Here is a 19,985-nt window from a genome sequence, read left to right as displayed (position 1 = left end):
CACTAACAAACCAGATGGCAGGTGCCACATGCACACAAGCCAGTGGAGCATACCATATTTTCATGTGAACCAGCCAGGCTCTGACGACAATGTGAGTGTGTATGTGTCAGTCTGCAGTATGCAACTGAGCCTTTACACACGACTGAAGACCAAGCCGGTCTCTTGCTGTGACCCCTTCCTGCAGTAGCTTTCCGCAAGATGCATGTGAAGCAAACATCCCAAGGCCACAAAAACATGACAGTTGGACAACAAAACACGCTAACTCAGTCATCCAGGTTAATGAGACATATCATCCAGCCATACCTGGGGGCCAAACAGACGAGATCAGGAGCCGAACGAGAACAGCAACTGACCGGTAGAATGGGAAAGAAATGCAGGCTTGAAGGAATCAGCCATAAGTTGAATGACTTAGCGGGTGGTGGGATTCTTGACAGAAAAATGGATGGTTCAGATAGAGAGTGCAAGGAGGGAGTGTTGGCAGGATGTAATGAGGAGTTGATAAAGATGATTTCAGACTGGAGTTGGGGAAGACATTTGTTATGCGAGCAGGTCATATGGTCAGGCAGGAGCAGGATATTATTGGTAACATTGACATTTTTGGACAGTTTGATGGTATACGTTATCATCAAATACAAATAGAAAATATTAACGTATGACAGTACCATTTGTACATATTCCCTCGGCAGAAGACACATGGTGGGCAATACATTTGGAACATCGAATCGCAATAACATTGTAGTGTTGAATCACAATACACTTTTACTGGCACCTAAATACTGTGATGATCTGTTCCTGACAATTACTAGCCCCAGTACGTAGAATCACAGATTTAACAGCTCTTTTTTTTATTTTGGGGATTTCCCAATTACAGCTTTAGCTCATGACAACAACTCTGAAAGAGGTTTGGGAGAGTTAAAGGTGGAGATGTGTCAACTCCAGGCCTCTGGGCAGTGGTGGTGATTTTCATTATTGCAGTCTAATCAGCCCTAGCTCATGAATGCAATTAACTACTAGCTAGAATAAAAACAAATAATATTCTAAGTATCCGACTCAATGTTGAATAACCCTGAACTAGAGAGAGTGCATCGCGAGCACTGCATTGTGGGTCGATTAGAGCTGCTAAAGCTGGCCAGTGGGCAGAATAACACAGATCAACAAATACCTGTAAATAATCATTTGTGGCAGCAAAAGAAGGATTTTAACCTTAGGGTGAGGGAGGAAGATAAATAATCTGCAATGGCCTCTTAAACTGATTCTGTTCATTAATCCCATGTCATCAGAAAAAAGGTTTTTATAATCCAGTTCAATGCAAACCTATTATTTATTTTTTTATGTTCAATAAGTAGAGACAGTTTCAGTTATTTGACAACACATCAATGGAACTTTTCTGAAGAAGCCACGTTTTGGCAACTACAGTATTATTGTCCTATTCATGTTCAATATTTAGTGTGGTTTCGGTTGACAAGATTGAGGTTGAGTGCAGTTGCCACTGCAGCCCAAACAATGACATTACATATTCCAGCCCGACATAAGGACGTTTCCATTCCACTAGCCAATCGGTGAGGCGACGGATGATAAAGGAGCAAAGTCAAGCCCCAATAAGCACCCTAGGCAGCCATTAGGGCCATGAACAGAATAGGGTACCATTTAGGGCTGCATGATATATAGTTTCAGCATCGACACTGCAATTTACGCATCCGCAATAGTCACATCACAGAACATGCAATTTAGTAAGGTAAACATATCAGTCTACAATGTATTTTTTTCAAATGAAAAACCAGCATTATATGTGTCTGATATATGGTAATTTCCTCTGATGTATGGGTTATTGGATACACAGTTTAGTATTATTATTATTATTATTATAAACACGGTTCATTGCTGCACTTAGTTGACATGCAGGCTCTGCTTGTGCGCGACAAAATGATGAGCGAGGAACAGGCAAAAACGACCGAAATGGAGAATTTGTTTGGAAAAAGAAATGCATCGTAAATTACATGGAAATACTTCGGCTACAGACAGGATGTTGACCAAAAACGGGTACTCTGTTGAGAGTGCCTTGCAATTGTTGTCACAACACTACCAGTTCGTTTGATCATTTAAGACAGCACCACAAATCTTCATATGATGAGTGCCAATCATCTCAATGCTGTCCAAAACAAAAATATATTTTGGATGCATTTGCCAGTATTACACCATGCAAGAAAGGTTCCAAACGTCAGAAAGAAATCACAGATTCAATAAAATGTCACGTCTCCAAAGACATGGTACCAATTAACACGGTAATCAAAGAGGGTTTTAAAAACATGATCCGGTCACTTGACAAGCGGTATGTAAAGCCATCACGCAACTATTTTCCTCAAGTAGCCATCCCAGAGTTGGACGAGAAATGCAAGGCACAAGTTGAAACAGAGCTGTCACAAGTGGAATATTATACAGCAACAACAGACTTGTGGTTCAACCGGACAAAGGAGCCCTACATATGTCTGACTGTACAATTTATTAATGAGGACTTCCACCTGAAAAGTCACTGTTTGCAATACTGCATTTTTCCCAGAGGAGGACATCGTAACAGGGATGAGAGAAGATTTAGCTGATTGGGGCCGAGATGAGATTCATCTAGTCTGTATTACAACAGACAATGCCGTGAAATGGAGAAGGTAGCACCTGAACAAGTGGACCAGATTGCAGTGCTATGGCCACAGACTCTTGCAGTTGATAAGTTATGCCTAATTGCGCATTTTATATTACTACTGTTGCTATTGCTATACTATTACAGTTACATATGATTACCTAGCAACCTGTTCTGAAATAATTTTCATGAGTTTCATACATTTTAATTGTAGAGGATGGGGCTGGGGAAGAATGAAGGATACATACTGTCAGGTTGATAGCCAAAGCTCGTTCTGAAGACATCCTGTATTTTTTCATATCGCAATTTACAGTGGGGAGAACAAGTATTTGATACAATGCCGATTTTGCAGGTTGTGGGTTGTGGCTTGTGGCTGGGTCTTCCAGCATGACAACGCCCCGAAAACACACAGCCAGGGCAACTAAGGAGTGGCTCCGTAAGAAGCATCTCAAGGTCCTGGAGTGGCCTAGCCATTCACTAGACCTGAACCCAATAGTAAATCTTTGGAGGGAGCAGAAAGTCTGTAGTGCCCAGCAACAGCCCCGAAACCTGAAGGATCTGGAGAAGGTCTGTATGATGGAGTGGGCCAAAATCCCTGCTGCAGTGTGTGCAAACCTGGTCAAGAACTACAGGATACGTATGATCTCTGTAATTGCAAACAAAGTTTTCTGCACCAAATATTAAGTTCTGCTTTTCTAATGTATCAAATACTTATGTCATGCAATAAAATGCTAATTAATTACTTAAAAATCATACAATGTGATTTTCTGGATTTTTTTTTTAAGTCCGTCACTCACAGTTGAAGAGTACCTATGATATAAATTACAGATTTCTACAAGCTTTGTAAGTAGGAAAACCTGCAAAATCGTCAATGTATCAAATACATGTTCTCCCCACTGTATATCGCAGAAAAACTAAATATTGCAATGTCAGTTATTTCCAATATTGTGCAACCCTAGTGCCATTTGTACCGAAAACAAACTGAGCCACTGGCATTGTAAAAAGCATCATCAGAGACGCTTCAGTCCACCCAGCTGTTACAGTCCGATACCTCTGGTTATCAGAGTGCCGGCACGGTACGCTTGTTTTAGCATCCAGTCATTCAACCTGTCAGAAAGGAGCGTGAGCAATGGCCTGTGGGCAGAGTGACGCTAACACAACATTATTTCACGTCGCCGTCCCAAACAGCCTTAATCTCCTTTGAGCGCACTACTTTTAACACGGCCCAGAGTGATCCGGTCAAATGCTGTCAACTATTTCGGGAATAGTGCGCCATTCAACAGCACTGAAATGGACAAAGGGATTGAAATTAGAGATATGTGCCGCATTTTATTTGACCAGAAAGCTGAGGGAGAGAAGAAGACCAAGAACATTTAATGGACAGGCAGGAAACCTCTGGTCTTACATCAAGGCTGTGTGTGTGTGTGTGTGTGTGTGTGTGTGTGTTTCTGCCTGTCTAGGGTGGAGCTGGTCCACTTTACAGCCAAGTTAGGGTGGTGACGGCCAAGTGAAAATCTGAAACAAAAACCCTCATTTGAATGACCATACATAGTTTTATATGTCATATTTCTATTCCCATGCCCTGGTGGCCACAAGATGTTACCAAATGACCAAAAGAGGCCATCCAATTGCTTTGGCGGTGTCTCATTCTTTCCCTCGTGGAAAATCTGCTTCTCCATGATGAAGTCAGTGACTAGTTAGGATGAGGCCCATACAGCCCTCGGCACAGCAGTGTCAGCCGTGACTTCCGTTTGGACCAATCAATAACCGGCACCTCTTCTTCCATAAGGCCAGTTGAGACCGGAGTGTGTGTTCGGTGGTGTAGCGTGTGACGTTGGCCGCTGTAGATCAGTCACCAGAATGGGACGGAACGTGTACAGGAAGCCCCCAATACACCAGAAACCAAAACAGACTATTAAAGATAACGGCTTACATTTCATTGTCTGAGTCTGCCTTAAAACTTTTCAAAGCCGCACAATGACATACCGTTGAACATAAAATGATACTCGACACAGAATAAGAGGGAAACCGTAAAAGTGTAACATAAAGTGGGGTTTAACTTATTTCCCTACAGTAAGGCCTCTCTGTGTAAGAGCTCAGGCACGTGGTCAGGCATTCCTCTTAGGCTTCAGCTGTCCAAGCTATGTCACTGCGCGCCAATGCAGCCACACGCCGGTTTGCCGGATCATGCCGGATTATTCCAGGGGTCGAAAAACTGCGTGTGAGCCACAGTAGAACCGAGAAGACCACCACTGGCTCCGCAAGAGAGTTCCAGAGCTGCTTCAGGAATGAAACTCGGGAATGGAATGGAACACTATTTGTCAAAGCCGGCCACAGAGAGAAGAGGCATAGCCAGTTACCACAAGGGTGGGGGGGGGGGGGGTATTGGGAGAGGAGTGGGAGAGGAGAGGAAAAAGTTAAGGATTCTCCAGCTGATGGCGCAGTGTTAATTAACTGCTACTCAGCTGTCGTAAGAGTGGATCGTTTAAAGTTTGGCTACGAGTATTGAGTCTAAAGCTACTTGACCACTGTTACTTGCATTTCCTCAATTACAGTCCAAACTGATCCAGATGAAACAGGGGAGCTTTTAATTTAGTTCCATAATGACTCTCAAGTTTATAGCTTGTCCTGTCAATCAAGCAAAATGAATTGGGTTTTTAGATTCCACTTCTGCGATTTTTCTCACAGGTTAAATCAGGAGGAAAAACAGTTATGCCTGAGTGTGTTAGCAAGGACAGGCTCGCTCAGCTGGACAATTTAAAGTAGACGTAGCAGTGATGGGCCGTGAGTCAAAGTGATTAGGCACAGCTAATTTATTCAGAGCGACCAGGCTCCACACAGCCGGGCAAAATCCATAGAAAAAGTGAGGGTGGGGGAGAAAGAACAAAAAAACGCTGCCCCAGTTTCCGAATTGGGTCAGCCATTTACACCCGTGAAAACTGCCTGTAATTAATAAAAACTAGTTAAAAGCCGCGCTGAAGTCTGAGGACACGGAGGTGTTGCTGGAAAGAAAAGCGGAGGTTGGTTGGAGTGATTAATTTCATCTTTGTTTTTCCTCCCTCCAATCCCTCAGCACTAGGTCTAAGACAATGTGTAATAAAAAAAAACTTTCCTAATATGTGCATCTGAGTGCCATCGGTCCTCCTCCCTGGGGCCTAAGGGTTGCGGATGGGTTGGTTACAAAGCTTTAATGAGCTCCAAACAGACAAAACCCTCCTGCAAGCGCAGTACCTCTGCTATGGGTGACATGAGACTATGCTGGTCAATGTAGGACTAAGCCTTGTTGATGATCCACTGACAAAAGTCTCTCTTGGTCTCACTCTCTATCCCTCGGTCTCGCTGACCGCTCGCACTCTCTCAATTTAGTTCAAATTGCTATTGCCATGACAGAATGAAAACACAAACAAAGCATAATCTGGAAATAATATTAATTTAATTTACAGATATGACATCAGAATAAAAATGAGGATTACCAACAGGACAATTAGTGGAGCAAAGCTAAACAGATGAGAAACCAAACATAAAATAAAAAACGGCGAAAGACAGGTTTCTGCCTGCCTCATTTTCTGGCATGCAGCAACCTAGTGTGCTGCCAATACACCGCCTTCTGTATCCTGCCCAATAGGATGGATGGCCTGTTTCCTGCAGTGTGTCATTCAACATAATAGTTGATTTGGATTTTTTGCCCTCTCCGCCTCTCTCCCCTCTGTCCTGCCCTCCTTTCCATCCTGCCCTCTCCTCCTCTCCCCCCTCTGTCCTGCCCTCTACTTCTCTCCCCCCTCTCTGCCCTGCCCTCTCCTCCTCTCCCCCCTCTCTGCCCTGCCCTCTCCTCTCCTCCTCTCCCCCCTCTCTGCCCTGCCCTCTCCTCTCCTCCTCTCCCCACTCTCTGCCCTGCCCTCTCCACCTCTCCCCCCTCTGCCCACTCTCTGCCCTGCCCTCTCCACCTCTCCCCCCTCTGCCCTGCCCTCTCCTCCTCTCCCCCCTCTGCCCTGCCCTCTCCACCTCTCCCCCCTCTGCCCTGCCCTCTCCACCTCACCCCCCTCTGCCCTGCCCTCTCCTCCTCTCCCCCCTCTGCCCTGCCCTCTCCTCCTCTCCCCCCTCTGCCCTGCCCTCTCCTCCTCTCCCCCCTCTGCCCTGCTCACTCCTCTGCCCTGCCCTCTCCTCTGCCCTGCTCACTCCTCTGCCCTCTCCTCTGCCCTCTCCTCCGCCCTGCCCTCTCCCCCCTCTGCCCTCTCCCCCCTCTGCCCTCTCCACTGCCCCCTCCTCCTCTGCCCACTCTGCCCTGCCCACTCCTCTGCCCTCTCCTCTGCCCTGCCCTCTCCTCTGCCCTCTCCTCCGCTCTGCCCCCTCCCCCCTCTGCCCTCTCCCCCCTCTGCCCTCTGCCCTCTGCCCTCTCCCCCCTCTGCCCTGCCCTCTCCTCCTCCTCTGTGATCCACTGCTGCTGTTCTGTAGACAGGACAGGCTCTGGCCCAGACCTTAGTGTCAACGGTGGTGTGAGCAGAGGGAGGCAGCAGCCTCCACACTGCATTAGCACCAACAACATGTGTAAAGAGGATTAGGGCGCTGGTCCTCATGAAAACCAACCAGGGGAGATTTAAACGCCACCACAGATGCCTCTGATGAGGATGCCAACAGTGGACCGGGGACATTCCCCCCAGTAAATCAACAAATAAATGAATGGCCTGGATTTTACATTTCCACCAATGCAAATGTCAGGTTTTCGTCCAGGCCTTTGACTGAATATTCATACGGGTTATCTCCATATTCATGGTTTTCAAATTGGAATAAATACAATATAATACTGTATAAATACCTAATAATTACCATGAAGCCAAAATTAAATGTCTTCTTATCAATCCAATAATATAAATGAATAGGACTCCATATGAGATCTAGACAAAAATAAAACACCATGATTTGGGAAATCACAAGTGATTCCCTAATTACTATTAAACAATATGTTGAATAATTATTATTAACATCAAAATGCAACTCATGTCATAGAAAAATAAATGTTATAGGAGAGGCTAATATATCAGCCCAACATCTATACATTTTGTCAGATATGCTTAAAGATATGTGTCACAATTCTGAAATTCTAAGGATAAAATTGGACTATAAACAAATAAAATCATAGTGTTTCTTTGCTCGGGGTTAGACATGGAACTCCTCAATAGCATGCTGTTATGTCCATACAGGGCTACTAAGTCTGAGACACTAAGAATGGCACCGACCGTTCTATAACCTGGAACATACATCATCCTAAACCTGTGCACTGCCACATGCTCCACTTGTGTTTGTGTATTTTTAGCATCCATGCTTGCAATGTGAAAGCTAGCTTAGCAACAAAGCAGGAGGGACGGCCGAGGCTGGAGACAATGAACCAAGGCTTCTATCTCATTTTGATGCAGGCATCAGGACGGACACATGCCAGCAAATGTCAAGGCTCAGACAGACCGTGTGACCAGTTTCAAAATCAATAATGCTAGTTGGTGAGAGAAAGAAAACAAAATGTGTTCATGAACCCAGTCGGACATTTGCCAGCACCAACCCAACAAGCAGACACTGTATCACAAACATAGATACCACAGCTAGGGCACTTGACAAACAGTAGCTCAGGCAATGTGAGCGTATGGAATCCATTCAGAACTAATTAGCCTTGACCATCTCATCTTCCGAAAGGAATCCCCACATGATAGAAAAAGAAATGTGATACGCCTACAGGAAGACAGTTGTGACTGCCATAATGGACCCTGCCCCACCTCCAATGGCTGGTCATAACGCCGCAGGTTGAGAGTCAAGTGGGAAACACTATACCACATCATAGGCAACATTGATTTCTCATTTAGAGCGGATCATCTAATGGCTTTACCGCCTCTACTGACTGATGTATTGTTTTTACATTCAAGATGAAAATGGGCATTTGAAGACCTTGAAAATGTGCTGTCAGAATCATAATCACTTTTAAATAGCTAAGTAGACCTACATTCACAGAGACACTGAATTTTACTTGGTTTAGTTGTCACACTGGTTTTAAACAAATCATATGGACAAAAAATATTAAATATATACACGAGTTACAATTATACGGGTGATGAGCATATAATATAATGGGATGTGAGTGGCGAGTATAGAATAAAAAATGTATTTACAGTATATGCAAGGCTTTCTGAATGCAGTAAGACGAGCTGAGTTTTGAGGGCAGTCTAGTTCTTTCTAGTGTTTGTCAGATGATCAACTATGGAAATATTGCAAAATAAACAACCCCCTCCCCAAGAAAAAAAGAACAAATCTACTATCCAATTCAGGATTGAATGCTGGCTATGAACGCACTCTGATTATTCAAACCAATTATGTTTAGGCTGGGAACCAACAGTATTGTCATTCTCCCCAAACCTTCATTAACTAATCCGCTCAGATGTGAAGAGGTGGACAATCACAAGGGCTCTCCTGGGTTGCCTGTACAGCATCCCTCCCCTTCGCCTGTAAGAGTGATCCCAGGCCTCAATCGGTCACCACATGAGCTGTGTGTATGGAGGCCTTACACAATGAGGCCCTCGCAGCAGGACGACCCAGGTCCTGACCAGCCTACTCGCCCACACGAGGGATATACATTACGCAGCCTTTTACTGCCAAACTGCACACTGCTGCAATCGGTCAGGCCTAAATGTACACCAGCCAGAGGAACGTGAGGAATCGGATAAAGAGAGAAAAGAAGAGGGTGTTGGGTTAAGGGCCCGTGGGCAAAGCGGCCCAGCGATGGCTGGGAAGAGCGGGGGACAAGACACAAGGGGTGTGAATGACTCCAGCCTCTGTTTTGTTTGAATCCGGTCTGCAATTTCATAGCAGACCGGACTGGAGCTAAGGCAGCTTCTTGTTGATATAACAACCTCATACTTAGCATAGAAAAAGAACTGCCATGTTAGATTGTTCAGACCTACAAAAGATGTTCAACTACATCCGCCATACTCCAACCGCATTCATTTAAAATGCCCGACAATGGGCAGCTAAGCACAGCACTGACTGATACTGAGGCCGGACAGGGACAACGACTGGGGGTCAGCCACTCTCAATAAGTTTAACCACTGGAAATATATACAGCATATGGCTTAAATCCGTTCCTGTTTTGCAAATAATGGTTCATGCTGGTGCAAAACAAAGACTGTTGAATGATGAGAAAAACAAAAGCCAGCTAATGAATCAATTGAAGGAATCCTCACAGCCTGTTAAAAGACCAGGAAACAAAGGGGCATCCCAGAATGCTTTGCAACGCCAACTCTTTGGTGTTGATGCAGGATGAATACAAAAAAAGACCACATTCAATCTGTGCTGAGAAGGAAAAAGGAAGGAAGCCAAGACACAGTGACCCGAGACAAACAACTTGCGTGAACTGCTTTTTCATTCTCAGGATAAGCCTAACATATTTCTGGTTTCCGTCAAAATGCTTTAAAGACTCTCTTTAGTTGGATAAACAGTTTGACAGAGAAAAGTCCCACCACAAGGTTCAGTAAGTCTAAAATGGAGCAAGACGATAAGTGTGAAGTATAGCTGAGACTAATTAAAAACAAGCAGAACTGGGCCCCAAGAAACAAAAATAAAACATTACTCCATTCTGAAATCTTTATTATGAATACAATTCAATTCAATTTGTTTTGTCCTGCTCATCTAAAAGAACTGGAAACCGTGAACAACCGACGTAGATTGGTATGGATTCCATGTGTGTAGCTGTTTGAATTAGCACACTGGGATGAAATCAATTCCAATTGCTCTGAATATACACATGATGAAACCACACCAGCAACTACAGCGAAGTACAATAAAACCCCTTTCAAAGTCAAACTGACGTTAAGTTAAACAGGCTTGTCTGTGGAAGTGGAAGGCAGAATAAAAAAGACCTGAGGGCTGTGTGTGTGTGTGTGTGTGTGTATGGGCACAAAGCCAGACCTCTACAGCACGCTGACACAGAGGAGAAATCAAAGCCAACACAGCCTAGACAGATACACCTTGAACCTGGCAACACCAGGAAGCAGACATCACAGACACACACAGGTAAGATGATGGCTTACATCACCCAAGGTCAGACCAGCCACACTGAGCAGATTCATGCAGAGCTGATGAATGGGTGTCATCCACGCTGTCTGTCAGTGTGTCCATAAAGGTCTGTGGACGCGCGTGTGCACCAGCAACGTTAACGGAGAACCAATGAACACGACTTACTACCAACACGCAGAGGGAAGCGTGAATTGATTTACCCAACTTACAACACCGGCAGTGTCAAGTGAAACCCCGGCAGTGTCAGGTGAATCCCCGGCAGTGTCTAGTGAAACCCCGGCAGTGTCTAGTGAAACCCCGGCAGTGTCTAGTGAAACCCCGGCAGTGTCTAGTGAAACCCCGGCAGTGTCTAGTGAAACCCCGGCAGTGTCTAGTGAAACCCCGGCAGTGTCTAGTGAAACCCCGGCAGTGTCTGGTGAAACCCCGGCAGTGTCTAGTGAAACCCCGGCAGTGTCTAGTGAAACCCCGGCAGACAAATGGATTCATACTGTAGGTGTGACCAACAGAGGGAGGCCACCAACCTGCAGAGAGCAACTGTTGATGGTTTCCCTGGTCTTCTATACTTTATGTTCACATTAAGGCACTTAGCTTATAGCTTTCGAGATGCCTTCATCCTTGGGAATCTTGTGTGTTTATTTGCTTCCTGTTTTGGTTATTTATCACACCTTATGTTTCCAATTGCTTTAGCAATTTAAACAAATGCTCCCCATGCCAGTAAAGGGATAGAATTGATGTTAAATATAGAGTAGGAAAGCTCTGAAAACAGAGAGAGATTGAAAGAGAGAGAGAGAGAGAGAGAGAGAGAGAGATAGAAAGAGAGAGGGGGGGGAGGGGGAGCGAGAGGGGGAGAGAGAGAGAGAGAGAGAGCAAGAGATAAAGAGAGAGAGAGAACATTATCACTCGGACAGGAGAGATGATAATGAGAGCTAGGCAGACTTTACAACAGCCTGCAGTAACATCATGATGATGTACAGTATCATTCGTCCCGCATTTCCAAGCAAGACAGAACAGCATTCAAACAACACCCATCAACAACACAGATAAAAACACAAGCCAAGGACATGGGGAGCCAGGAAAACATGAAATGCCATCTGCCCAGATTCATTGTAGGTTACTTCACCAACACAACACAACCCAAAGAGATGGAGCCTTTCAAATGGCACCCTAATTCCGATGTTGTGCAATACATAAGAATACTGATATGTTAAAAATGTGCTCGCAAATGCATAGAGTATAATTTGGGCCTGAAAATGTGATTAAACGCTTTCACTTACAACCAAGACATGGTGGTCACCTCAAGCCCTCTTCACATTGATCATGATGAACACCATCGTGACCAGGTGACAGCTGTGGGGGCGTCTCAACTCAACCGATACCTTTGCAGGTCTTGTGATAACAGCAGAAACCAGATCCTGTGCCCGCACATGATCATCCATATTATTCCGGGGAACGCGAACGAGGACACTAGGACGTAGCTAAATCCAGAGAGACGGTCTGATCGAACCCACGACCCTGACGACGCATGCAGCATGTCCAGCATCAGAGAACAAACAGACAAATGAGAGGAGAGAACATACAAAAACATTGACAGAGAGAAGAATTGACAAAAGAACAGAGACTGACATTGAGGAAATCACCCAACAGAGAAAGAAGGCCGACACCCGGGTGGAGAAAAAGAAAGGTTGACAGAAGAGGGTAAACTCCAGTGTCTGCAAAAAGACCCCCCCCCCCAGTCTGTCAGCATATCTTCCTCCCCAAGATGGTACAGTGCATAATTTCTGCCTGCCAAAGGAAATCGCAGAGCGCCGTCCCATCCGTGATAACCCCCCAACAACAACTGGGACCTTTGGCAAATTACAGAAGGCTTTTTCCGCAACTGACCCAATGCCGACCCACTATATTGGGAGATTCATAATAGAATAATAACCTAGCGCTAACACCTCGTAGAAAAGCACTCCTGCCCAGAGAGGCCCGGTTCAACCTCAAGGCAAACACAACTGTGATTCATTTTATTACAATGCATTAATAATGCATGAACGACACACCATTTATTGTTCCATTTAAAAGCCCAGGACAAGAGGCTGTCGGACAGAGGAGCCAAGTCACTCATTAAATACTGACTGCGGTCGCACGTGAAATCAGTGGATGCCCGGGGGTCACTTGCGTGCGTTGTGGGGTCAGAAAGAGTCCATTTCATAGTCTCAAATGACAGCACATTCCTTTTACATTGCAAATAATAGTCAGAAATACTGCACTGTAAGAGGAATATAATTACACAGTTAACACAATGAAGCCCAGGCGGAACATCTAATAGGCGATACACAGCGACGGGCCTCAGGAAACAGATTCATCAGGAAACGTTTATTCCCCGGCCCCTTTAATAATAAACATGTGCACCAAAGAAGTCAATGCGTCAATAGTAGCTTTCACACGTCAATCACAGTGATTGTCATCCGTGAACGCAGCTCACATTGCTGAAGCACTGGTGTCAGGCTGTCATTTCTCCCACCCCCACCGCCGCAGTGCTGATGAACACAGACAGTGAATTCGTAATGGGGCAGCGCATTAACCTCTCCCTGGGTTCCCAGAACGGTATCATGGGAAACCACAGCGACAATACCCTACATCAGTACGGTTTAAATATGTTTCCTTGCAATGAGTAGGCCCCAGAGGCCGGGAGGTTTAGACCTGTTTTTTTTTTATTCTCCTTGTACATTAAAAATGAATGAATTGGACATCCCTCAGTGTTTCTTACGTTCCTGGCAAGGTCTTGCCAGGAACTTAAGAAACAGTAAGCATTCGTTGCAGTTGACAACAATTCCAACCTGCCGCAAAGTAATTAACAATGATTTTATTTGTATTCTTCATGTGATTAGGATCAACACATATATATGAGCCATTTCTCAACTGGATAGGGCAATTCCAGTCTGCTCTGAACTACTGAGTTTGTTTCTTTGTTTCTTCTAAGGTGATGTCTGAAGCACACCGTTGTACCTGCCCATTTTATGCGACGATAAATATATATATAACGGTCAGCCATGACGCGGCCACAGAGAGGACCTGCCAGTCTAGTTATCACCAGGAGACATCAGTCCTCGCTCCCTCAAAAGCCTGACTACATTCAGCTGACTACCATCGTGCAGGACTGTCTGGCATTCATCCTGGAGGTGGTGTGTAGATGGGAACCTAGCCCACCCACTGGTTTGTCACAGCAGCAGACCTCCTTAACACACATGGACGGATATACAGCCATGGGGTCAGATAGGACAGTGGGACCCGTGTTTCTGTCCTATCAAATAGATACCTCGCCAGAGGGGATGCAGAAACTAAACGGGCAGATTTTTCAAGGATGAAGACCGGGAGATAGTGTAGTGTTTTCTGCATGCTCAGATTTAATTAAATAATGATGTTTGTGGATTTGGGCGCTTTGTTGTATTTTCAGTTCAAAGTAAGTAGAGCAGAAGTAATGAGATAACACATCCCAGACTAAATGAATCATTTTTCCACCCTGTGTAATATTCACTAACCAGGTTAAAATGAAGTGTGTTGTTGTGCACAGCTGCCATGGTGAATAAATAATACGATAAAAACTAAATAATAGCTCAGTTGGAGGTGTGAAAAAAACAACATGGATCCACTTCTGGAAAAGACCCAACTATAACACCAGCCAGAGTAAAAACCATACCACAAGTGTAGCAGCCACACAGGTGAACCAAGGTCTATTTCAGAAATTGTTCAGAGGAATTGTGTTCAAACCATCTCTAAGCTAGGAGTAAAAGTAACTTAGAAAAGTTAACCTCTGCTGGTAATCACCACAGTTAAAGGTTAGGCATGATGGTGACAAAACTCAATGACATTTAAGCAGATAAGGGGGAATAAGCAATCAGGATAAAGCATCAAACAATTTGTAGATATGGGCCCAGCAAAGATTAAGAAAGTACTAGGTTTTCTTTAAGGTAAACATTCAGAGATCCAGGCAACAATATGACCATTTGCATTTTTCAACCAAAATCTAAACCCAATGGCCTCCCAGGACAAACTTACTGCAAGTGAAAGCTAGCCAAATGTGCATCGCTGTTTTGTGTTTCAACTTGCATTCAAATGCAGTTGAGGTTTAACCAGTGAATGGTACCCACCCTTCTTTATTTCTGTCCCTTCCTCCTCCGCTCTCCCCTTCTCACTCTGCCTCTCTAATCCCACTGTGCCTGTCCAATTCACCGGGGATCTTCAATATTGACTATAGCAACTCCCTCCAGTGAGCATCAGCCAAGAATGATTGCCTGTGTCGACACAACTGGCGTGATCAAGTCCATCGGATGAGGACATTGGAGGGGAACGGATGAAGAAGCAATTACAAGCCGGGGAGGCGTTGTGGGACCACGCCCCCCTGTACTCCCCAGTGACCCCACCCCCCCCACCCACCCATGCCCCTGGGCTGTGTTCATTACAGAGGCTGGCGGGGGGGGGGTAATATCATGAAGGAATGGGCCCCCGTTTCCCAGTTTTCCTCCTATAAACAACCTGCTAATCCCATAGAGGCACATTGTTGTGGAATTGGGTGGCCACAACCAACAATGGGTCCTGACAAGAGCCACCCATCAGCCCGGTGATATCCCCCAGGGGGAACAGGCGACAGCAGCCTGGGGAGGAGGGCGGCCTAAGGGCTGACACGGACCCATGCGGGCCTCAAGCTCCGCCACGAAACTCGGTTAGCCTAGAAGCATAGCTTCACTGCGCTAACCGAGTGGGCTATTCAAGGTCAGCTGTTCACAAAACACAAGCTCCAATCTGTTTCTCTACCATCCGTTTAAAGGGGATTTGATTGCAGAGATTTCCTGTGTGTTTCCATAGCCAGTTGCGAACACAATCTGAGATTTCAAACACCTTGGTTATTAGCCAAATCCAAAGTATTTTGTTTGAATGGTAACTGGAAAATGCAATTAAATGCACACGCACACATACACAAGGTCCCATGCAACTCATTAAATAGGTTTAATTACGTCTCCAAATTGTGATGAGCAATGACATGCTTGACTGACTGCAATATCAGTCATAACGAGTAAAGAAAGGCCCCTTCACTTCCTGCCAAATCCCCATTTAAGACCATCCGCAGCAAATACATTTTCCCAAAACAGAAATAACGTTTTCTCTCTGAGGCTGTCAAGCTACTTTGTCAGCCGATGTTTGTCTAATTGATGACGGATAATCCACTGAGGATTCCAGTATGCCAAGCTTCAAAAGGCACTGAAAGTAGGGTGGAAAATTCAGGGGGGAAGTATTCCCAGGAGGTCTCAAGGGTATTCCTGTACATTCGGTCGTACTACCATTCGTCAACTCAACATCCGCGTACACTTTCTTTTCGGTCAAACGCCTTGCAATTTAATCCACCATAGGATCAGGGCCCATGTGGGAATCAGATTTTACTTTGAAGCACATCAATCTTGCGCTCTTGCTTCTGGTTAAAAACCTGTAATCGCTCTGACAGGAGTCTTAATTATGTAGTAGCTGCCTCCATTGAATTCCATACATATTTCATTGATAGATGATAGAGCGGTCCTACCGACTCCCCAACCATGCATGAGGCCAATCCAGATCAAACGGCCAATACCTCCCAATTAAACATTGGAATTCTAATTTCTCTCTTTGGCGGGAGATCAAATGGTTCGCATTAAGGATGCAAGAATCTCCACCCATGTTATAAAGCCAGACCTGGTCTGGAAGTTGTGGGTAAAATGTTCACTGAAAGGGCCTCAAGGAAATCCTATTTGCAGTGCATAGTATATGAATTATATTCCAACAGATATGTTAAAGGTTTCTCTATCAACATTACACCCACTCAAATTTATGATGTACATACATGGACAGTCTAAATATCCAGGCGTGATGTCTCGAGTTCTAAGAGCATGTTATTAAAATGTACACTGGGTATTGAACTTTGAACTCTGTAAGTGTCCGTGACGAATGGTCATCATCAGAAGGATATTACTAGCTACCTTATTTGATGTGTCAGCTAGAATATTGAAATAATCATCTGCATGTCAAGATCCTTCGGAATTGTGTACATTCTTGTTCTTCTTTTTCTTGAAACAATTCAACAAAAATGATCCTGACCTTAAAGACTAACAAAAGCAAACCTTTTTAGGTATGTTTATCTCAATAGTTCCAATAAATGGCTAAAACTCTTCAGTGGAATAAAAACTGTTTACCAACAGGGAAAATGGGTATAAAAACATAAGCTGATGTTTAAAACACATGGTCTTCTGTTAACTCCAGATTTCCCTACTCAGCTGATTAAGCAGACTAAACCTTCTAAACAACCAATTGAAGACCAACTTATCTTGGGCAGTACTTCTATCTTGGACTGTATCTAAATCCAACAAACGTCTTTCTCCACATCAATAACAAAGGCCCCTGATGCCATTTGATGTGTGTTGTCTGTGCACTTTGAAACAACACATATATAACCTTTTAACCTTGCCAAATGCACTGCATTTGTTTAATGTTGTGTCGAAACAACTGATTCCAAATGCACTGTATTTGTTTAATGTTGTGTCAAAACAACTGATTCCAGTAAACAACAACAGCAGCAGCTTATGATTGAGTTGCTAAACAGTCTTTCTTCCCCAGAATCACAGGGAGGAAGTCCCCCACTGCCAAAAACAAAATCTAAACTAATTTTAAAGTGTTATTGAAATTAGGCTCAACGACTGCATAATCCACTTAAGAAAGCCTCACTTGCAATTTCTAAGACAATGGCGGCATTTCAGCATTGGGAATAAACTGAATGTTACGCAACACCACTTCCCACTTCCATAGACCGAATTTAGGAGAAGGTTGAAATTGTGGAATGTATCGGACTAAAACCTCTGGGTTCAAACACTAGTCTTTAAACTTTACAGTAGCTAAGCCAGCTCTGCTGTGACAGGGAGAGGGGGGCACAAACCAGCAGCAAAGTGCAAGGCCAGTTAGCTAAAGACAAAACACATAAATACACGACAGATGCTAGGGTCTGGTTCAGTGAATCACTGTTCTAATAACTCCAGGTTAGGACACGTGGACCACCAGCACAGAGTTGTGAATGCATGACCAAGATTTTTTTTTTTCAATTTTTTCTTCAATAATTAAGTTCAAAGTAGGAACAGTCAGAGACTTGATAAAGCATCTCCAAACATTCTCTCCTTACCCCAGTACTATTTCCTACCGTACTACTATTTCTGGTGGATTGAGAAATGCATTTCAAAATGATATTTAGACTGAATGTGAGCACCCAGTGAACAACAGTTCGACTAGGTAATTTACAATGAAGACAGCACTCCAAATAAAAACCTACATCCTATTTCCTGTGATGTTGTAGCGTCTTTCACCAGTGTTATGTTTGCTTCACTTCAACATTTGATCTATTGCAACTAGCCTCCGTCACACGGGCTGCTCGAAACAATGCTGCACAGTAGGAGAACAGTTACACTCGCTTGAGGCGAGATAAACAAGGTTGACGGTTCAGTGGAATTTACAAATACCTACCAACAATAATTTTATATTCCATAAAAAATATATATGGACAGCCTTTTCTTTTCAATTAAGAATAGGTCTAAACACATTATAAAGTGATAAATGTTTTGCAAAGCGTATGGTATTTTGTTTGTTTCCATTCATCAATCAACCTGAGACAATGTTTTGCAACAACCGAAAAAAGCAATTGTGCGAGCAGTCCAAAGATATGCACGGATGAAAGGGTCCCATAGCCTCAAGTGATGAGTGCTGCGTTAATTTTCATAGGTGTAAAAACCATAATGTATTCATAGAATATGCCCACAAATGCATGGAGTGAATACTCATTGAATGTGGTTATGAAGTGGCGGCGTCCGAGAAATAAACACAGGGAATTATACTAACCGATGTGATAAGAGTGATTATTGTTATTTTAATACGGTGTTGAAACAGCACCATAATATCTCAGGTTGCCACTATAATGAAACTCATTTAAAATTTGCAAGTAAACGAGACCACGACAATTTCAACACAAAAAACAATAAACTTACCGACGCCGTATTTCTCGTTCTCTGTAGGTATCCACATATTTACGGTTGGTACATTGACTTAATATGAGAGAACAGCAGCTCAATACAGATATTTCGTGCTGTATAACGCATTCTAGGCTATTGAATTCCCTTCCTCCGCTCTGAAGTCATTGTTCAGATTGCAGGAGAGTGAGCCGCTACTGTACGTTCATAGTGGAGAGAAACGGAGTAGGAACTTTGCATTCTGGGACTTGTAGTAAAAACGAATGACGTAAACAAACCAAAAGAAAAAAAAGGACTCAGAGTCCCACAAATCCATATTGAAATCATGGATGAAATGGTAACAAACCTACATGGATGCTTTGCTCTTCCTGAATCATTACTACGTTGTCAAGTGCTAGATGTGATCCTAGTGTAGTGTAATTATTTATTTAATATATTTTTAGACAGTCAGACATAAATGGACAGACAGACATAAAGAAAGTCAATGACAGAGAGAGAGATCAAAACAATAATCTCTGTTGGTCTAACAATATCACAGAGGTATTGCTTGGGATTCCTTAACCACTGCTACCAATTCTACTGTAAGTGATGTGGTGGCAGGTTTTCATATTCAACTGCTTATTGACTAAAGATGGTTGACATGTTGGCTGAAATTGCCCATCTTTCACATGCTAGGCATGGATGGGGAGGCAGTCTTAGTGCAAGAAGTCGATGCCACTTACAGAGCTTCTGCTGCTGGGGTGAGCACATAAAGAATTCATGAGTGTGTGTAGGACTGGAGGGCATTCCAGTACACAGCCAAGAGTTCAACGCTCCGTTAGATGTGCAGCGTACATACAGCCTGAAACGGACCACTCCTTCATCCCCCTAAAGCTCACAAGTCGTGGTCCGTTCCACTTTGGGATCGGAGCGTGGTGCATTGCCAGGGTTGACCGAGCCCATCACACTTTCACCCCACCGCTGGAAATTAATATTGAGAAAGGTTATGCGTGGTTCAGGTAGAGGGGTTTAGTTTATGCTGTTTGTTGTCTTGATGGAGCATTGAGGGATGAGCCCACACTTCACAGACAGATTAATCTGTCGGTTTCAGATCTAGTAATCAGTAGAGGCAAAGTAAAAAAACTAAAACATGTAATTCTCCCTTTCCTCTTTTGCACTCTTTCATCAACATTAAGAAACCTTAAGTGGGATGCAATGTGAAGTTTTGTCACAACTTTCGGATCAGCCATGCCGACCGCCAATGCTACAAATACAAATAAGAGGAGTCAGTTTAGAAGCGG

The 19,985-nt window shown here is 44.0% G+C and overlaps 1 protein-coding gene across 12 annotated transcripts in view; it reads right to left on the bottom strand.

Annotated features, from left to right (window-relative positions):
* Positions 1-18,902, bottom strand: part of dock4b (dedicator of cytokinesis 4b) — a 109,994-nt gene extending 91,092 nt beyond the window's left edge. For all 12 annotated transcript variants that reach the window (XM_010896501.4, XM_010896508.4, XM_010896505.4 and 9 more), the window contains exon 1: positions 18,724-18,902. In XM_010896501.4, the coding sequence (XP_010894803.2) occupies positions 18,724-18,760 (37 nt within the window). In that variant the 5' untranslated portion in view covers positions 18,761-18,902. The remainder of the gene's footprint in view (positions 1-18,723) is intronic.
* Positions 18,903-19,985: the final 1,083 nt, after the last annotated feature.

The sequence above is a fragment of the Esox lucius genome, chromosome 23 (genome assembly GCF_011004845.1).
Source record: "Esox lucius isolate fEsoLuc1 chromosome 23, fEsoLuc1.pri, whole genome shotgun sequence".
In the NCBI taxonomy this organism is placed as follows: Eukaryota; Metazoa; Chordata; class Actinopteri; order Esociformes; family Esocidae; genus Esox; species Esox lucius.
The sequence above is the reverse complement of the archived record's forward strand: the minus strand, read 5'-3'. Positions and strand labels throughout refer to the sequence as shown.